The sequence below is a fragment of the Odocoileus virginianus genome, chromosome 4 (assembly GCF_023699985.2).
Source record: "Odocoileus virginianus isolate 20LAN1187 ecotype Illinois chromosome 4, Ovbor_1.2, whole genome shotgun sequence".
NCBI lineage: Eukaryota > Metazoa > Chordata > Mammalia > Artiodactyla > Cervidae > Odocoileus > Odocoileus virginianus.
Genome location: NC_069677.1, coordinates 82010120 through 82030519, shown reverse-complemented (window position 1 = coordinate 82030519; position 20400 = coordinate 82010120). Strand labels below are relative to the sequence as shown.

Genomic DNA, 20400 nt, shown 5'->3' with positions numbered 1-20400 from the left:
TGGGTGTGGACGTGGAGGTGTGGGGCTTGGGTTGCGTGTCCTAAGTTGCCCCCAAATTCACACACAGAGGCACCGGGATGCCAGGGAGCCATGTTTGTGGCCTTGGGGTGATCGGCCCAGAGGGCCTCCCCCTTTCAGCATCGTGGTCTTCCAGTATCACTTTGCACCTGGTGGATTTTCTCCTTGGGGGGCTGAGTGGTCATTGGGGGATGCCTTAGCCACAAGCCAACTGTTCAAGGGAAATTTACAAACTGCCAAGAAGACTAAAGTCTTCACTTCACTTTTTAAAGCCCCAATGCCCTTGCAGGTGGCTCTGCGTCGTCAGGCTGGCCTGGCTGCTTTGGGCGTTGCCTGGCCGCTGGCTTGGAGGTTAGCACACAGACTCCTGTAGAGTTTTGGACTTTCCACTGCACCGGGAGTTTCCACAGCAGCCCCTTACCTGCCAGCAACCCAGAGCGACCTGGGGTGTTTGGAGGTGGCCTGGGCAACCAGAGAAGGGCCCAGGGAGGGCCTGTCCTGTCTCCAGCCAGGTCACTTGCCTGGAGGCCTGAGCCTCAGCTCCTCCTCCAGGCAGTGGCCCACATCTGGATGATGCTACGTAACAGACACCCCAGCCCCACCGTGCACCAGCCTTGATCTGAGTACCTGGCACCTGCCCTCACCTAATCTCAGAACTGCTCCATTCAATCAGCATTGTTATCAGCCCCATTCCATAGACTGGGAGACTGAGGCACAGAGAAGTTAAGCAGCTGTGTGCTCAGTTGTGTTCAACTCTGTGACCCCATGGACAGTAGTCCACCAGGCTCTTCTGTCCATGGAATTCTCCAAGCAAGAAAATTGGAGTGGGCTGCCATGCCCTCCTTCAGGGGATCCTCCCAACCCAGGGATTGATCCCAGGGAATTTGACCAAAGTCATACAACTAGTAGATGGCCTTGGGCGGATGGTGTCCAGCACTCAGGACACTGGTTGGGTGCCCAGGTCATGCCAGACCCTCCCAGGAACAAGGAGGAGGAAGTGCTCCCTGTGTGACATGCCCAGAAGTCGGGGAGAAGGAGGTCCCATTGGTGGGATGGGGATGGAAGGGGCCCCTGCCCCTTGGCTGCTTGGCCTTGGCCCCTCAAGCAAGCCTGGACACTGCAATCTTATCCTCTTGCCCCAGACAGAAGCTTCAGTCTGTGTGTGTTTTAGTTGCTCAGTCATATCTGACTCTTTTGAGACCCCCATGGACTGTAGCCTACCAGGCTCCCTGGTCCATGAGATTTTCCAGGCAAGAATACTAGAGTTGGTTGCCATTTCCTTCTCCAGAGGACCTCCCCAACCCAGGGATTGAACCTGGGTCTCCTGCATGGCAGGCAGAGTCTTTACCATCTGAGGCACCAGAGAAGTCTGTGTGGCTCCCCCAAAAGGGATGGGGTCCCAGAGGTCAGGAATCCTGGACTGAGATGATCTCAGGGGCCTCAGAATGCCAGCCCAGGCTCAGCTAGAGGATCAGCGCAGGAGGGGCCCTGGGCCTGCTCCCTGAGGACTTCCTGGGAGGTGGGGCTCCTGCTGACTCTCTACCAGGACTTTAGGACCCTCTTGTCCTCCAGCTAGCTGTGTGGCCTTCTCTGGGCCCGTCTTCCTGAGAAAAGCTGTTCAACACTGTTATTCATTCCAAAAATGCTTATTAAAGCCAAGTGAGATACCACTTCACCCCCACAAGGATGGCTGGTATCAAAAACAGAAAATATCAAATGCTAGAGAAGATGTGGAGAAATTGCAGCCCTCACACATTCACAGTGGGAGTGTAAAATGGAGCAGCCACTCTGTAAGTAACTTTGGCATCTCCTTAATGAGTCCAGGGCTTCCCAAGTAGCTTAGATGGTAAAGAATCTGCAATGCACGAGACCTGGATTTGCTCCCTGGATCGGGAGATCCCCTAGAGAAGGAAATGGGTAGCTACTCCAGTATTCTTGCCTGGAGAATTCCATGGACAGAGTAGCCTGGTGGGCCACAGTCCTTGGAGTTGCAAAGAGTTGGACATGACTGAGTAACTAATGCTTTCACTTTCTAATGAGTTCAACATAGCACTACTGTATGACCCAAATTCCACTCCTAGGTGTACACCCAAAAGAGTCAAAAACAGATACTCAAAAAAAAGTTTGTACACAAATGTTTATAACAGCACTATTCACAACAGCCGAAGTACGGAAACAACTCAGATGTCCATCTACAGAAGAATGGATAAAGTGGGGTTCATTCATACAATAAAACATTACTCAGTTGCAACATGTGTGAACTTTGAGAATCCTACACTAAGTGAAATAAGCCAGACGTAGGAGGCCACCTAGTGTATGATTTCACACATGTGAAATACTCAGAAGAGGCAAATTCATAGAGACAGAAAGCAGATTTCCAGGGTGTGAGGTGGGGTAGGAAGGAAGACTAAAGCTTAATAATATGCAGTTTCTATATTGGGTGATGAAAAAGTTCTGAAAATAGACAATGGTGATGATTAATACAACACTGTGATGTATTAATTGCTCCTGAATTTTAAACTCTCAAGTGGTTATATATATTTTAGCAAAATAAAAATTATTTAATTAAAAAAAATCAATTGGACATATTTGTGTGGACCTATTTCTGGGCTCTGTATTCTGTTCCATTCATCTCTGTGTCTGTCCATCCATCCATACCCCAAATAGTTGACTACTGTAAGTCCTTTTGAAGTAGGCCAAACTACAGGGAGGGAACACAGCTCCACCCATTGATAGAAAATTAGATTAAAGATTTACTGAGCATGGCCCAGCCCATCAGAACAAGACCCAGATTCCCCCACAGCCAGTTCCTCCTATCAGGAAGCTTCCACAAGCCTCTTTTGCTTATTAATCAGAGGGCATACAGAATTAAAACCACAGTCACAGAAAACTAATCAAACTAATCACATAGAAAACAGCCTTGTCTAACTCAGTGAAACTATGAGCCATGCCATGTAGGGCCACCAAAGATGGATGGGTCATGGTGGAGAGTTCTGACAAAATGTGGTCCACTGGAGAAGGGAATGGCAAACCACTTCAGCATTCTTCCTTGAGAATCCCATGTACAATATGAAAAAGGAAAAAGATATGACATTGAAAGATGAACTCCCCAGGTTGATAAGTGCCCAATATGCTACTGGAGAAGAGTGGAGAAATAACTTCAGAAAGAATGAAGAAGCAGACCCAAAGCAAAAGCAATGCCCAGTTGTGAATGTGACTGGTGATGGAAGTAAAGTCCGATGCTGTAAAGAGCAATATTGCATAGGAACCTGGAATGTTAGGTCCATGAATCAAGGCAAATTGGAAGTGGTCAAGTAGGAGATGGCAAGAGTGAACATTGACATTTTAGGAATCAGTGAACTAAAATGCATCAGAATGGGCGAATTTAATTCAGATGACCGTTACATCTACTATTGGTGACAAGAATCCCTTGGAAGAAATGGAGTAGCCCTCATAGCCAACAAAAAAGTCCAAAAAGCATACCTTGGTGCAACCTCAAAAATGATAGAATGATCTCTGTTCATTTCCAAACCATTTAATATCACAGTAATCCAAGTCTATGACCCAACCACTAATGCTGAAGAGGCTGAAGTTGGACAGTTCTATGAAGACTTACAAGACCTTCTAGTTTAGTTCGGTTCAGTTGTTCAGTCATGTCCAACTCTTCTAGACCTTCTAGAACTAACACCAAAAAAAGATGTCCTTTTCATCATATGGGACTGGAACGCAAATGTAGAAAGTCAAGAGATACCTGGAGTAACAAACAACTTTGGCTTTGGAGTACAAAATGAAGCAGGGCAAAGGCTAACAGAGTTTTGCCAAGAGAATGCACTGGTCATAGCAAACACTCTCTTCCAACAACAAAGAGATGACTCTACATATGGGCATCACCAGATGGTCAATACCAAAATCAGACTGATTATATTCATTGCAGCCAAAGATAGACAAGCTATACACAGTCAGCAGAAACAAGACCAGGAGCTGACCTATAGCTCCGATCATGAACTCCTTGTTGCCAAATTCAGACTTAAATTGAAGAAAGTAGGGAAAACCACTAGACCATTCAGGTATGACCTAAATCAAATCCCTAACGATTATATAGGGGAAGTGACAAGTCGATTCAAGGCATTAGATCTGATAGACAGAGTGTCTGAAGAACTATGGATGGAGGTTCATAACATTGTACAGGAGGCCATGATCAAAACCACCCCCAAGAAAAAGAAATGCAAAAAAAGCAAGATGATAGTCTGAGGAGGACTTACAAATAGTTGCGAAAAGAAGAGAAGCAAAAGGCAAAAGGAAAGATATATCCATCTGAATTCAGAGTTCCAAAGAACAGCAAGGAGAGATAAGAAAACCCTTCTCAGTGATCAGTGCAAAGAAATAGAGGAAAACAATAGAATGGGATAGATGAGAGATCTCTTCAAGAAAATTAGAGGTACCAAGGGAACATTTCATGCAAAGATGGGCACAATAAAGGACAAAAATGGCATGGATCTAACAGAAGCAGAAGATACTAAGAAGAGGTGGCAAGAACACACAGAAGAACTGTACAAAAAAGATCTCCATGACCCAGATAATCATGATGGTGTGATCACTCACCTAGAACCAGACATCCTGGGGTGGGCCTTAGGAAGCATCATTATGAACAAAGCTAGTGAAGGTGATGGAATTCCAGTTGAGCTATTTCAAATCCTAAAAGATGATGCTGTGAAAGTGTTGCACTCAATATGCCAGCAAATTTGGAAAACTCAGCAGTGGCCACAAGACTGGAAAAAGTCAGTTTTCATTCCAATCCCAAAGAAAGGCAATGCCAAAAAATGTTCAAACTACCACACAATTGCACTCATCTCACATGCTAGCAAGGTAAGGCTGAAAATTCTCCAAGCTAGGCTTCAATAGTACATGAACTGAGAACTTCCAGATGTTCAAGCTGGATTTAGAAAAGGCAGAAGAACCAGAGATCAAATTGCCAACATCCACTGGATCATAGAAAAAGCAGAATTCCAGAAAAACATCTACTTCTGCTTCATTGACTATGCCAAAGCCTTTGACTGTGTGGATCACAAAAAAACTGTGGAAAATTCTTCAAGAGATGGGAATACCAGACCACCTTACCTGCCTCCTGAGAAATCTATATGCAGGTCAAGAAGTAGCAGTTAGAACTGGACATGCAACAACAGACTGGTTCCAAATTGGGAAAGGAGTACAACAAGGCTGTATATTGTCACTCTGCTTATTTAACTTATATGCAGAGTATATCATGTGAAATGCCAGGCTGGATGAAGCACAAGCTAGAATCAAGATTTCTAGGAGATATGTCAATAACCTCAGATATGTAGATGACAGCACCCTTATGGCAGAAAGCAAAGAGTAACTAAAGAGCCTCTTGATGAAAGTGAAAGAGGAGAGTGAAAAACCTGACTTAAAACTCAACATTCAAAAAACATGGCATTCAGTCCCATCACTTCATGGTAAATAGATGGGGAAACAATGGAAACAGTGACAGACTTTATTTCCTTGGGCTCCAAAATCACTGCAGATGGTGAATGCAGCCATGAAATTAGAAGATGCTTGTACCTTGGAAGAAAAGCTATGGCCAACCTAGACTGCATATTAAAAAGCACAGACATTACTTTGCCAACAAAGGTCCATCTAGTCAAAGCTAAGCTTTTTCCAATAGTCATGTATGGATGTGAGAATTGGACTATATAGAAAGCTGAGCACCATAGAACTGATGCTTTTGAACTGTGGTGTTGGAGAAGACTCTTGAGAGTCCCTTGGACTACAAGGAGATCAAACCAGTCAATCCTAAAGGGAGTCAGTCCTGAATATTCATTGAAAGGACTGATGCTTAAGCTGAAGCTCCAATGATGTGAAGAACTGACTCATTGGAAAAGACCCTGACGCTGGGAAAGATTGAAGGCAGGAGGAGAAGGGAACGAAAGAGGATGAGATAGTTGGATGGCATCACCGACTCAATGGACATGAGTTTGAGCAAGTTCTGGGAGCTGGTGATGGACAAGGAAGTCTGGCGTGCTGCAGTCCATGGAGTCACAGAGTTGGACACAACTGAGTGACTGAGGTGAACTGACTGTAACTCTTAATATATGATAAATCTTGAAAGCCAGTAGGCCAACTCCTCCAATTGTATTCTTTTTCAAAATAGTTTTAGCTATTCTCTAGTTCCTTTGATTTTCCATGCAAGATTTAGAATAATCTTGTCTCTATCTACAAAATTCTTGCTGGGATGTTGTAGAAATTACAACTTGGGGGGAAACTGATATACTTATTGAGTCTTCCAATTCATGAATGCCTGTTTCTCCATTTATTCAGGACTTCATTAATTTCTTGCATGCGTGTCTTGTAGTTTTCAAAAACTTTCAAAAAGTTGTAGTTTCAAAAAGTTCTATACCTGTTTTGTTATATTTACACCTAAGATTTAATTTTTTTGAGCAAGTATACATAGTTTTGTGCCTTTAATTTTAATTTTGGTGTCTCTATATTCATTGGAAGGACTGATGCTGAAGCTGAAACTCCAATAGTTTGGCCACCTCATTCGAAGAGTTGACTCATTGGAAAAGACCCTGATGCTGGGAGGGATTGGGTGTAGGAGGAGAAGGGGATGACAGAGGGTGAGATGGCTGGATGGCATCACCGACTCGATGGACATGGGTTTGGGTAAACTCCGGGAGTTGGTGATAGACAGGGAGTCCTGGCGTGCTGCGATTCATGGGGTCACAAAGAGTCGGACACGACTGAGCGACTGAACTGAACTGAATTGAACTGATATTCATTGTTAGTATTTATAAATATCAGTGATTTTTTTTTTCTTTTTTGAGTGTTCATGTTATATCCTGCAGGCTTGCTGGATTCATTTGTTCTAGGAGTGTTTTGTTTCGTTACAGAATCTTTGAGATTTCTACAAAGAAAACTGTGTCATCTATAAATAGGAATCATTTGATGTCTTCCTTCCCAGTCTGTATGCCTTTTGCTCCCTTTTTTTGCCTTACTGCCCAGGCCAGAACTTCCAAAACTATGCTGAATAAAAATCAGGAAAGTAGATGTCCTTGCCTTGTTCCCAACCCTAGAGGGAAAGCTGTAGGTTATTTGTGATGTTCTTTATCATGTTCAGGAAGTCCCTTCCATTCCTATGCTTATGAGAGGTTTTTTTTTTTTTTTTTTTTAATCATGAATGGGTATTAAGTTTTGTTAAATGCCTTTTTGGGACTGATTGATATGACCAGATGATTTTTTGTCATTAGCCTGTTATATATGGTAAGTTACATGGATTGATTTTTTTGAATTTTGAATCACCCTTGAATCCCTGGGATAGACTCCACTTGGCCATAGTATATCTTATTGAATCTAATTTTCCAAAATTTTGTTAAGGATTTCTGTATTTATATTCACAAAGTATTAATATATTGACCTATAGTTTTCTTTTTTTGACTGTTTGGTTTTGGCATTAGGATGATGTTAACTTCATACAATGAATCAGGGAATATTCCATCCTTGTTTTTCTGGAAGAGATATGGAGAATTAGTGTTAATACTTTTTTAACTGTTTGATAGAAACCCCAATGAAACCATCTGGGTTTTGAGATTTAGGGGAAGGGATAAGTTAAGAACTTAATCTCCTTAATAGTTACAGGCTGTTCCAATTATTTTCTACAGGTAAGTTGTGGCAGGTTGTGCTGTTTTAGGAATTGGTTCATTTCATGTAAGTTGTCAAATTTATGAATGCACAGTTGTTCATAATCTCCCCTCATTTCCCTTTTGCTGTCCTTAGAGTCTGTAGTGACTGTAAAGACTGGAAATTTATGTCTTCTCTATCTCTTTTTTGGTTAGTTTTTCTGGAAGTTTGTTGGTTTAAAAAAAAAAATCCCAAAGAACCAGTTCTTCATTTCATTGGTTTTCCCTATTGTTTTTCCATTTTCAATTTTATTGATTTCTGCTCTTATCTTTACCATTCTATTCCTTCTGCTTGCTTTGGGTTCATTCTGCTCTCCTTCTTACAGGTTCTTGAGGTGGGTGCTTAATTATATCCCTCTTTTCTTCTTTTTTTTTAAAAAAAACATATAGTCTATGTCTATAGTATATGTCTAATATATATGTCTATATATGTCTAGTATATAGTATATGTCTAGTATAGTCTAGTCTAGTCTATAGTATATATTTAGTCTATGTAGTCTAAACATATAGTCCAACAAAGCCAAGTTTATAGGGTCAGTGAAGCCAGGAAGGACTCTCTGAATAACTACACATCTCTTGACAATGGAGAGAAGGCATGTGACACAGCTGTTTTCAAGTCTGGATTAGGCGCACACTTGTCCAGCCAGTGCCCCCCAGCTCAGGTGGTATTGCCACGACAGAAGGTTCTAGGGTTTCTTCATGTCCTCCTTTGAATAAAAGGTGTCAGCAAGAAGACAGAGAGCACACACTTCCCTGTATCCCAGGGGTGCAGGTGGGGGCAGGGGTGAGGGTGGCAGGTGGACAAGGACCGGGCAGACACGCCCAGCTTGGCCCATGCCCACGGCAGCCGGAACATGAAGGAGCCCTGGGAGTGATGTGAATGTGACTCCTTGACCCACAGGAAGCATTTATTTAGCACCTCCTGTGTGCTAGCCAGTGTCCCAGGAGAACAAAACAACTCAAGCTCCCTGCCCAAGAGGATCCTAGTCTAGTGGGAGGAGACTGACAACCCACAGACGAGAAGAGAGGCCTGAGTGTGCCAGAGGGGAAAGTGCAGATGAGAAAGTAGGGCAGGAAGGAAGAGGGGAGGTAGGCTGGGCTGGGGGTCAGGTTTTGCAGCAACAGGAGGGGAGGCAGCCTGAGAGAAAGCCCCTGAGCTGAGACCCTGTGGATGTGCTCTTGGGGGGCAGGGGCAAAGCCCTCTGGAGGAGCCAGCCTGGCGTGGAGGCCAGTGAGCCCTGAGCAGTGGTGTGTGAGTGAGGGACCAGGGGGAGAGGCAGGTGATGAGAGCCGTGGACTTGAGCCTGGGATTCTGACACCCCTCAGAGTGAAACCAGACTGGGAGGCTCAACAGGAAGTCACCCCCAGTGACCAGGGAGCCACGGGAGCCGGGCCCAGGCGGAGGAGGGGCCCGTGGTCCGACGCTGGGTGTGTCTGGGGATGGATTTGCTGAAAGTAGGAAATATTCTTATGGTTGCCAACAGGATAAGGGGTGGAGGGATAAATTGGGAGATTGGGATTGCCATAAACACACTACCATACATAAAATAGATACCTAATAAGAACCTACCATACAGCACAGGGAATCTACTCAATACTGTGCTATGGCCAATATGGGGAAAGAATCTAAAAGAGAGTGGGTATATGTACATGTATAACTGATTCATTTTGCTGTACACCTAAAACTAACACAACACTGTAAATCAACTATACTCCAATAAAAATTTTAAAATTAAACACTAAGAGAGAGGGAGAGAGAGAAATGTTGGTGTGGGTGTGAGACGCAGGAAGGACCCTGGCAACCAAGGGATGCAGGCATGGTCCACTGAGATGAAGGGGCCTTGAGAGGGCCAGGCTGGCGGGGGAACCACGTGATGTGGGACAGAGCATTGGCCCATCACGGGTCACTGATGAGCTTGCTGGCATTAGAGCCCTCTGGGAACTGGGGTGCAGCCCAGGAGAGGAGGCTGCGAGGTACACACCCCAGCAAAGTGTAGCAGCATTGGGAGAAGCCCAACACGTGTGCATCTGGGGAGGGACCCGGCCCAGAGGGGAGTCACATGGTGGAGGAGAGAGGGAGGCCTGGAGCCAGCAATGGCCTTAGACAGCCCCAGGCAGGCCTGGCTGGTAACATGTCTGGTTTACTGCCCACCTCTCAGTCTGGCTCGAGCCTCCAACTCAAAGTGTGGGCCCTGGAGTATTCGCATTACCTGGGACCTAGAAATGCAGAGTCCCGGGTCTGCAGAGTCAGACAGCCTGAGGAGGGTCCAGCAATCTATTGTTCCACAAGGACTTTGGGGGTGGGAGACAAGGCTGGATGCTGAAGAGAGGGGGCTCTGAGCCTGGGAGGGAACAGCCAGGAAAGGCATCAGCAGGGACCCTCTCTTGTCCTACTCTTAGATCCTGGTTCTATAAAATCTACTTTGACTTTAGGTAGAAATTCTAGAGCACCACAGCCATGACGAGATGAGTCTGCAGGCTCCTTTCACGGGTGTGTCCTATTTTGCCTTTCATCAGTTCAGTTGCTCAGTCATGTCCAACTCTTTGTGACCCCATGGGCTGCAGCACGCCAGGCTTCCCTGTCCATCACCAACTTCCGGAGCTTGCTCAAACTCAAGTCCATTGAGTCAGTGGTGCCATCCAACTATCTCATCCTCTGTCGTCCCCTTCTCCTCCTGCCTTCAATCTTACTCAGCATCAGGGTCTCTTCCAAGGAGTCAGTTCTTCACATCAGGTGGTCAAAGTATTGGAGCTTCAGCTTCAGCATCAGTCCTTCCAATAAATACTCAGGGCTGATTTCCTTTAGGATTGACTGGTTTGATCTTCTTGCATTCCAAGGGACTCTCAAGAGTTTTCTCCAACTCCACAGTTCAAAAGCATCAATTCTTCAGCCTTCTTTATGGTCCAGCTCTCACATCCATACATGACTACTGGAAAAACCCTAGCTTTGACTAGACAGAACTTTGTCAGCAAAATAGTCTCTGCTTTTTAATATGCTGTCTAGGTTGGTCATAACTTTCTTCCAAAAAACAGGTGTCTTAATTTCATGGCTGCAGTCACCATCTGCAGTGATTTTGGAGCCCAAGGAAATAAAGTTTGTCACTGTTTCCATTGTTTCCCCATCTATTTACCACGAACTCATGGGCCAGATGCCATGATCTTAGTTTTTTGAATGTTGAGCTTTTTTTTTTTTTCTTTTTTTTTTTCTTTTTTTTTTTTTTGAATGTTGAGCTTTAAGCCAGCTTTTTCACTCTTCTCTTTAACTTTCATCAAGAGGCTTTTTAGTTCCTCTTGCTTTCTGCCATTAGGGTGGTGTCATCTGCATATCTGAGGTTATTGAGATTTCTCCTGGCAATCTTGATTCCAGCTTGTGCATCATCCAACCTGGCACTTCACATGGGATATAATTTCTGCTGTGATGTGCACAGATCTGAGTGCCTGTCTGAGATGGCCCCCTCACCCACCCCATGTAACTCATACCCCATCACCAGACGGAACATGTCCATCTCCCCACAAAGCTCACTGGTGCCATCTCCTGGAAGTAACCTCTGACCTAGTTTGGGTCACTGTGGGTTCATTGTGCCTATTCTGGAACTTTCTATAAAGGGAGCTATCTGGTCTGAACCCTCCACGGGTTTGACTTCTTTCACTCCAGGTGCGTCTGAGCTCCTCCGCGAGGCTGTAAGCACCGGTACTTCATTCCAGTACTGCCTGGACCCCCGAGCTCATTCATCTGCTCACCTGTTGGAGGGCATCTGGGCTAACGTGAACCTTCTCATCCAAGCCCTTGTTGGGCCAAGGTTTTCATTTCTCATGGAAAAGTTATTAGCCACAAGAGGAATTCCTGGGCCTTAGCGTCAATGTGAATTCAGGGACACAGTTTTCCAAAGCGACTGCACCATTTTGTGTTCCCACCAGCAACACATGAGGGTTCCAGTTGCTCCACGCCCTCAGAGAACACCTGGTGATGTCTGGTTACAACCATTTTGCTGCGTGAGTGGTGGTGTCTCACTGCAGCTTTGATTCACGTTTCCCTGATGACTGATGCTCTTGTGTGAATTGGCTATTGGCGTATCTTCCTGTGCCAACTGTCTGTCCACATCTCTTACCTGTTTTAAAAAACTGGTTAGTTTGCATCATTGATTTGTAATTCTTTACATGCTCTAGACACAAATTTTTTCAACTTTTTATTTTGTATTGAGGTATAACGGATTAACAACATTGTGATAGTTTCAGGCAAACAGGGAGGGGACTCAGCCATTCATATACATGTATCCATTCTCCCCTAAACTTCCCTCCCATCCAGGCTGCCATACGACATTGACAGAGTTCTCTGAGCTGTACAGTAGGTCCTTGTTGGTTATCCACTTTAAATATAGCAGTGTAGACACAGATTTTTGTCAGATGTTGCAAAAGTGTTTTGCATATTTCCTCTAAGTCTGGGAGTGGCCACCTCATCTTAGATTTTAGAATCTCCTGGCCACAGGCTGCGGCCCTGCCCAGCCCCCACCAGGCCCATCCTCTGCAGGTTCAGGACATGTTGAGTGGACAAGAGGATGAGCCCCCGCTTTCTGGGGACAAGGGAGCCAGCCAGGGAAGTGCCAATGGCCTGGCACTGGGAAGAGTGTGAGCCGGGAGTAACAGGATGGGGACCTGGCCCCCACAGTGCAGGAGCAGAAAGCATGGAGTGAGCTTCCAGGTTAAAGGGCCGGTGGTGGGCACCCCCGCACCAGGGTCTTCAGCCTACCCAATGCTCCCAGGCAGATGCAAGCCACTCTCTGGTGTCTCTGGGAGTCCAGTGGGCTGGGACCCAGGCTCAAGCAGGCAGGGAAAGTGCACTGACACCAGTGTTCTCTGGGGACATCCCTTCTGGAAGGTCCCAGCAGTTCCTGTCCCCCTGGGTGTACAGGGAACAAAGCAGAAAGGCCACCTGCTCCAGGTCAGACGGGAGTCCCCTGCAGATTGTGTGTGAAGTTGAAGGAAGGGAAAGCCCCAAAATGTCCCTCAGTGGAGACTGGCGTGTGTCAAGGCCACCCCTCTGTGGATGGCCAAACCAGGGGAAGGTGGGGTGAGTCCAGGCCCACACTGTGTTTACTATCTGCTGCAAATAGCAGTACAGTTATGTGCAGGGTGACTCAGTTATTGTGAAGAAAACAAGAGAAGAAAAAAGAAAATGTCTCCATCTGGGAAGAGACTTAGCAGGTGTGAGCCCTGAGTGGGGAGGGGGACAGTGAGAGGGACTTTGGGACTTAATCCATACACTTAAATATGGTTTGTCTGCAGAGATTTGTTTTTACATGAAAAGTAGGAAATAGAATGTCATGGGAAATATTCACAATACCAATCAAAATATCAGATAATTGGGAATAAAGATAGTAAGAACTGTGCTGTACCCAGATTTCATTTATTTTTATTATTTATTTATTTGCTTGTATCTTTTTTATTAAGGTGTAATTGGCATATATAATATTTTTAAAAGAAGAAAAGAACAGGAAGACGCACCATGTTCCTGGATTTAATTTCCTAATTGCATCTTAAAAAGCAATTCTTCATATCTACAAAACAGAAACAGACTCACAGACATCGAGAGGAGACTTGTGGTTGACAGGAGGGAGGTGGGGTGGGAGAGGGAGGGCTTGGGAGGCTGGGGTGAGCGGTGCAAACTGCTCCATATAGACTGGAGAGACAGCAAGGACCTACTGTATAGCATAAGCAACTGTATTCAGTATCCTAGGATAAGCCATAATGAAAAAGAATATGAAAAAGAACACATATATAGAAAGAATATGCACAAAGGATATATATGGAAAAAGAAATGTATAATGGAATCACTTTGCTCGACAGCAGAAATTAACACAGCATTTTATTTTATTTTATTTTTTTCATTCATTTTTATTAGTTGGAGGTAACACAACATTTTAAGTCAACTATACTTCAATAAAAAATTGCTTTGAAAAGTGGCCCTTAATCTCAAAAACGAATACAATTCCAATCAACTTATTAAGGGAGTTTAGAACTTGAGTCTCCTGTTCTTTTGGCACATGAGTGAACCAGGGACAAGACACTTTGGAAGAGGATCAAGCTGCCTAGACAAAACATTAAAAAGCTGCAGAGAGGAGGACAGGAGGGCTGGTGCAGAGATGCAGATGGCTGAGTGAACGGCAAAGCTCAGAGCAAGACCCAAACATACCTGCGAATTATGGGTGATAACTGTATCACCTGGAATATATAGGGGGGAGGGGTAGATGGACCCTTCGATAAATCTATCAGACCAGCTAATCAGTGCAAAACTCCTACCAAACACCAAAAAAAAATTCCTGAAATAAAATGCTAAAATTAAGATGAATGCTAATATTATCTAATAATATAATAAAGATGAACGCTAACATCACTTTGGAGTGGAGAAGAACTTTTTAAGTATGATAGGAAAAGTGAAAACCATTACAGAAAAGACAAAGATATTTGTGTGTTAAAATATTTTTAAAAATTTAAATCGATAGAACAAGCTGAAGAAAACATTGGTGACACATATGTGAGAGTTAGCTAAAAGTTAATATCTTTCATATAGAGAGTTCTCAGATCAGTAAGAAAAAAAATACTCAAGAGTTTAACAAGAAAAGAGATTTGACCTTCAAGTTTTATTCCACAGCCCAGTAGCAATAACGGGTCAGACTCCAGCACTTTTTCACTGTCTACTTTGGGACTTCTTTAAAAATTAATTTTTTTAAAATTGGAGAATAATTGATTTACAATATTGTGTTGGTTTCTGCCATATATCAACATGAATCAGTCACAGGTATACATATGTCCCCTCACTCTGAGCCTCCCCTGCACTTCCCACCCTGTCCCACCTGTCTAGGTTGTCACAGAGCACCAGGTTTCAGCTCCCTGCATCATACAGCAAATTCCCACTGGTTATCTATTTCTCATGTATTAAAATGTTTCAAAGCTACAATTTGAAAATGTTGAGACTTTTGAATATTAGTCTATAAAAACATACAGCCTGTGCCCAGAAAATATAACTAGTGTTTATAAATGTACCATGAGAGGGCTATCTTTGTGTACGTGAGCTTGGAGGAGCAGCAGGTTAAACCCAGTAAGCGGGCGGTCACTGCCATGTCTTCGGGGATGCCACCTTGAGTGGGTCTGGACACAGCCCTGCTCTCAGGCAGGAGGCAGCTCCAGATGGGGTGCCGTTGGGGAGCAGAGTTGCAGGGACAGAGCCTCTTAGGGCACCTCATCCAGCAGCAGTGAAGATGTGCAGTCACCGTTTTGGCCAGAAGAGGGGGATGCCTGGTCACTTTTGGGGGTGGTGGAGGCCCTTGCTTTTGTGCTCACAGCGACTGGCCTTGTCTTTTCCACTCCCCTCATCAGGGCACCAATTGGTGGGCCTGAGGCTCTGCTCTTTGTGGCCACAGGCATCCACCAGGAGTACCAGGAGTCCAAGCTGTTAGGCTGCAAACCCAACCCTAGCCAAGCTGTCCATGGGTCTCCTCTCTCTGCATACAGGAAGCATCCTTAATGGCCAAGTCAGGCTCCCCCGGTGGCTCAGAGAGTAAACAATCTGCCTGCCATTCAGGAGATGCAGATTTAATCCCTGAGTCGGGAAGATTCCCTGAAGAAGGGAATGGCAACCTACTCCAGTATTTTTGCCTGGAGGATTCCATGGACAGGGGAGCCTGGCAGGCTACAGCCCACAGGGCCACGAAGAGTCAGACACGACTGAGTGACTAACACTGCACCTGCAGGCTGGGGGGTGGAGGTGGGGTACATGGGCACATGGGCCGGAGCCTGAGCCGCAGCCAGCCCCTTCTCCCACCTTCCAGAAGCATGGTCATGGGCAGCCGGGGGAGCAGGATGGGTCTCAGTCTGGCTGTGTACCACTCCCTGCTTAGAACATCACAGTTTCCATCACTCCACAAAGGTCTGAAAACTCCTGCAGGATTAAGTCCTGCCCACTTAATCTTCCACTTCCCCCAACCCTGTTTCCACAGAGACTGTTTCCTTCTCAGGACACTGAAAAACACTGTATGTGTGACGCACAAGCTAGGGAATCAGCTCCCGATACGTGACATGACTGCTCCCAGGCCATCTCCCCAGGAGCCCGTCTCCCTGAGCTCATTTCCCCGGGAGTTTTGTCTAGTGATAGCACAAAGGTCTGCAGTCAGCGAGCCCACACTGTGGTGGGGGTCAGCGGGGGGTCAGGTGGGGGGTCAGCGCTGGGCTCCTCTCTCCTCCCCCTCATCCAGGCCCATAGTCTGGGAGAGGTGGTCTCTGTATCTCCTCCTGAATGACCTATGAGTGGCCAGGAGCCCACACCTGGCACCCGAGACAAAGGAGAAAGCCTGAATCCCAGTCCCCGATGGATGCTTGCATGACGGTTGCTTCCCTGATGCAGGACAGCAGTCCTGTCGGCAAGCCCTGGTCAGCGTGCACTCCAGGAAAGGTGAAGCTACACCTCTGCCAGGCCCCCTCTGTTTCATGTGCCTGAAAACCCTCTCCAGATGCCTGTGGTGTGACCTGAGCCCCTGCTGCTCTGGGGGCCTCACGGGAGTGCAGAAGGACAACATGAGGGCAGCAGGGTGGGGTCCCTTCCCTTTCCCAGGAAACCTGGTTGGTGCTCTGTCACTGGGACAAGATCCCCCCAGGCTGTGTGTCCCCACCTCCACCTCCCACACTTGGACCAGCCTTGGGTGCCGGGCTGAGCCTGACTGGAGTCAGGTGCCATTCAGGATGCCCTTGGGCCCCAAAGCCTCTGAACTAAACTGGGAGCAAGCTGTGGGTCACCTATCTGGCCAGCACCCAAAGGTGGCCACCAGGCCAGGCAGGACCGACCAACCACAGGCCTACTGCGGCTCTGAGGGGTGGGGGCTCCATGCAGGGGCGCCAGCAGGCCCTCACTGCATCCATGCCAGCCTCACAGATATCCTAACTGGGGAAAGCAGGGTGTCAGGCAGCTTGGGCTGGGCGGGGCGGGGCTGGGTGGTTTACCCAGGAATCTTCAGAACCACCCCAGCAGGGCCCACCCACTGCTGGGTGTGAGGTCATGGGGAGAGGTGCAGCTGGCAGGCGGTCCTCTTGGAGATGGAGACCTGCATTGTGTCCTGCCCTTTGCTCCCACACACGTGATCTCCAGGCTTCCTGGGGTGTCCACGGGTGAGGACAGTGTGCCCTTGACCAGAGGGGCCTGATGTGTCAGAGTCTGAGGCTGGTGGTGTCCCCAGAGACGGAGCTGGTCAACCAGAGGCCAGCTCCTCTGAGGCCTGTTTCCAATCTACTAGGCTCCCCACGACCCCATGCTCCCCTTCAGATGGCACTGTCTCTGCCAAGCTGCCTTGGGGTGCACAATGACCCGATACCCTGAGAGAAAATCACCTGCCCAGGAGTGTCCGGGGTTCCACCTGCACCTGTCCACACACTCTGGGCAGAACCTTCCAGCAGCCTCTGCTCCTCACCACTAGGTCAGGTTCTCCTGCCCCCAGGATGCCCTCCCTGCTGCTCAGGTCCAACAAAAAGAAGTTTGTCCCTTCCATGGGGCTAGAATGGGCCCCTGGAACCCCCACATTCCCCTTCTGCCACAGGAACAACACGCACAGACAGGGCAGAGTGGGGAGCAGCGGTGTGTGTTCAGGTGACAGGTCTACACCCCAATCCTTTCTGGCCCTTATAATCTTTTTAAATCTGGTGTCCCAGTTTAAAAACTAAAATAAATAAAAGGAGGAGAAAGCAATCAAGACAGTGTACTCAGATACAGGGAAAATATTTCATCATCATTGTCAGCTTCATCATTCTCTTCCCTCCACTAAAAAATAGTCTTAATAAACTCTTTTAGAATAAATATTATAAAATATTGAGAAATATATGCTCATGAGTTGAAAGAACTAATATTATTAAAATGATAATACTATCCAACATAACCTATAGATTTGACAAAACCGCTGTCAAAATTCCAATGGCATGTTTCACAGAAAGGGGGAAAAAAATCCTAGAATTTGTGTCTAACCACAAAGACCCCAAATTGCCAAAGCGATCTTGAGAAAGAAGAACAAAGCTAGAGGTATCACACATCCTAATTTTGAATTATATTGTAAAGCTACTCTAATTAAAACAGTATGGTACTGACACAAAAACAGGCACAATAGATCAATAGAAGAGAATAAAAAGCCCAGAAGTAAATCCATGTATAGATGTACAATTAATTTATGACAAAAAAGCCAGGAATATATAATGGGGAAAGAACAGTCTCTTTAATTAATGGTTCTGGGAAAACTGGGCAATCACAAGCAAAAGAATGAAACTGGACCTCTATCTTACAGCATACACAAAAATTAACTCAAAACAGATTTAAGACTTGAACAGATAACCTGAAACCATAAACCCCTAGAAGAGAATATAGGTGGTGAACTCCTTGACATGGGTCTTGGCAATAGTTTTTTGGATTTGATGACAAAAGCAAAGGCAATGAAGGCAAAAACAAACAAATGAGACTATATTCACACTAAAAATCTTTACTACAAAAGAAACTAATGACAAAATGAAAAGGCAACATACTGAATGAGAGAAAATATTTGGAAATCATATATCTAATAAAAGCTTAATATCAAAAATATATAAAGAATTTATACAGCTCAATAGCAAAACAAAAGACAATTTGATGCAAAATCTGGGCAAAGAATCTAAATAGATGTTTTCCAAAGAAGATATATAGATGTCTTCTGTATGTCTTCCAACAAACAGGTACATGAAAATATGCTCTACATGACAAACCATCAGGGAAATGCAAATCAAACCCACAGCAAGTTATCACCTCACACCTGTCGGAGTGTCTGTTATCAAAAACACAAGAATAACAAATGCTGGCAAAGATGTGGAGAAAAGGATACCCTTATGCCCTGTTGTGAGAATGTAAATTGGTGCAGCTGCCATGGAAAACACCAAGGAGCTTTCTCAAAAAATAAAAAAGAGAACTACCCCACAATCTAGCAACACCATTTCTGGGTATGTATCCAACAACAATGAAAACACTAACTTGAGAAGATATCTGCTCCCTCATATTCACTGCAGCATTACTTACAAAATCCAAGGCACAGAAACAACTGAAGTGCCCATCAATGGGTGAATGCATCAAGAAAATACAATGTATATATACAATGGAATGCTACTGTGTCATAAAAAACGGATGAAATTTTGCCATTTGTGGCAACATGGATTGACCTTGAGGGCATTATGCCAAGTGAAATAAACCAGACAAAGACAAATACCATATGACCTCACTTACACTGTGGGATTAAAAACAAACAAAAAAATCCAAACTCACAGATACAGAGAAGGTGGTCGCCAAAGGTGTAGATTGAGCAGTGGATAAATGGGTCTGGGTCTCCCACATTGCAGCCTGACACTTTACCCTCTGAGCCACCAGGGAAGCCCAGATAAATGGATGGAGAGGGTCAAAGGGTATAAACTTTCAGTGAAAGATAGATAACTCACAAATAGGTATTTAAAGTATTGCATGATGACTAGTCAATAATTTGTTGTTGTTTAGTTTCTAAATTGTGTCTGATTGTTTGCAACCCATTGGACTGTAGCCCGCCAAGCTCCTCTGTCCATAGGGTTTTCCAAGCAAGAATACTGGAGTGAGTTGTTGCCGGGAGCCAGCACACAAGATCCTACCCATGACAAGGTCATGAGGGAGAAAACCTGATGGGCAAGGCAGATCAGGTTTTCAAGAATTCCGAAAAGGCTAGCTCACGAGATCCCACCCATGACAAGGTCATGGAAAGAAAGCCTGACGGGCAAGGCGGATCAGGTGTTCAGGGATTCCGAAAAGCTGCCCCAAAGCTGCCCCCGGAGCTCACCTTAAAGATGATATTTGTTCTTCTGATGCTTGCTTTAATAGACTACTCCCTAAGTTCTGTAACATAGGCAGAAGGCCTTCCCCAATCTCGTTCCACATAAGAATCAATTCAGAACTTTAATCAATAAGTTTCCCAGGTGGTGGTATTTTATGAAATTATCCAGGGTGAAAGGAGCGTTTTAATTTAAACTCCTTTGCTGGTATTTTAGTTTGTTTGGCAAATGCATTTATGCCCTTAGTACTAATATGCATGATTGCTTATAATATCCTAATCATAAAATAGCATGAAGAACCTGATTATATAAAAGCCCTAATAGACATAGAGCCTTTTTAAGGGGTAAAGGAGTCCTATTAGAAAACATAAGAAAAATTATTCTGTAGGTGGTTATTGGGTTGAGATTTGCTTGCTGTGTTTTGCTTGCTGTGTTTTTGCTTTTAATATGCTAAGGTTGTGTTATAGAAACCATTGTTAATATAGTTAAAGATCTAGAGAAATAAGAACTTAGCCCTAGTGTGGTAACAATGAGATGGTTGCTAATTGTCAGCCAGTGCTAGGCAGAGGCTGCCTCACTGAAGCCGCAGAGTCTGTGTGGGGTAAACTTCTTAGATAAATACAACTGACAACTTCTGCAGAAGGATTAATTTTTGTGTTAACAAGGTTATACTTCTACTCTGTACTGTTGCCCTATGAGACTGCTACCTTTCAGTTAAGGTCACCAGAGAAACAGAAAATAGGTTTACATTCACCTGACCTGCATAAAATGTTAATGGGCCCCAAGGCCAGAAGATAATGTACAAGACCCTCATAAACAAAGAAGTATGCAGAAAACACCC

General features: G+C 45.1%; 1 protein-coding gene across 1 annotated transcript in view; it reads left to right on the top strand.

Moving 5' to 3' along the window:
• Positions 1 to 295: 295 nt before the first annotated feature.
• Positions 296 to 20400, top strand: part of DNMT3L (DNA methyltransferase 3 like) — a 36995-nt gene continuing 16890 nt past the window's right edge. The window contains exon 1 of the mRNA XM_020883571.2: positions 296 to 369. Coding sequence (XP_020739230.2) covers positions 296 to 369 — 74 coding nt within the window. The remainder of the gene's footprint in view (positions 370 to 20400) is intronic.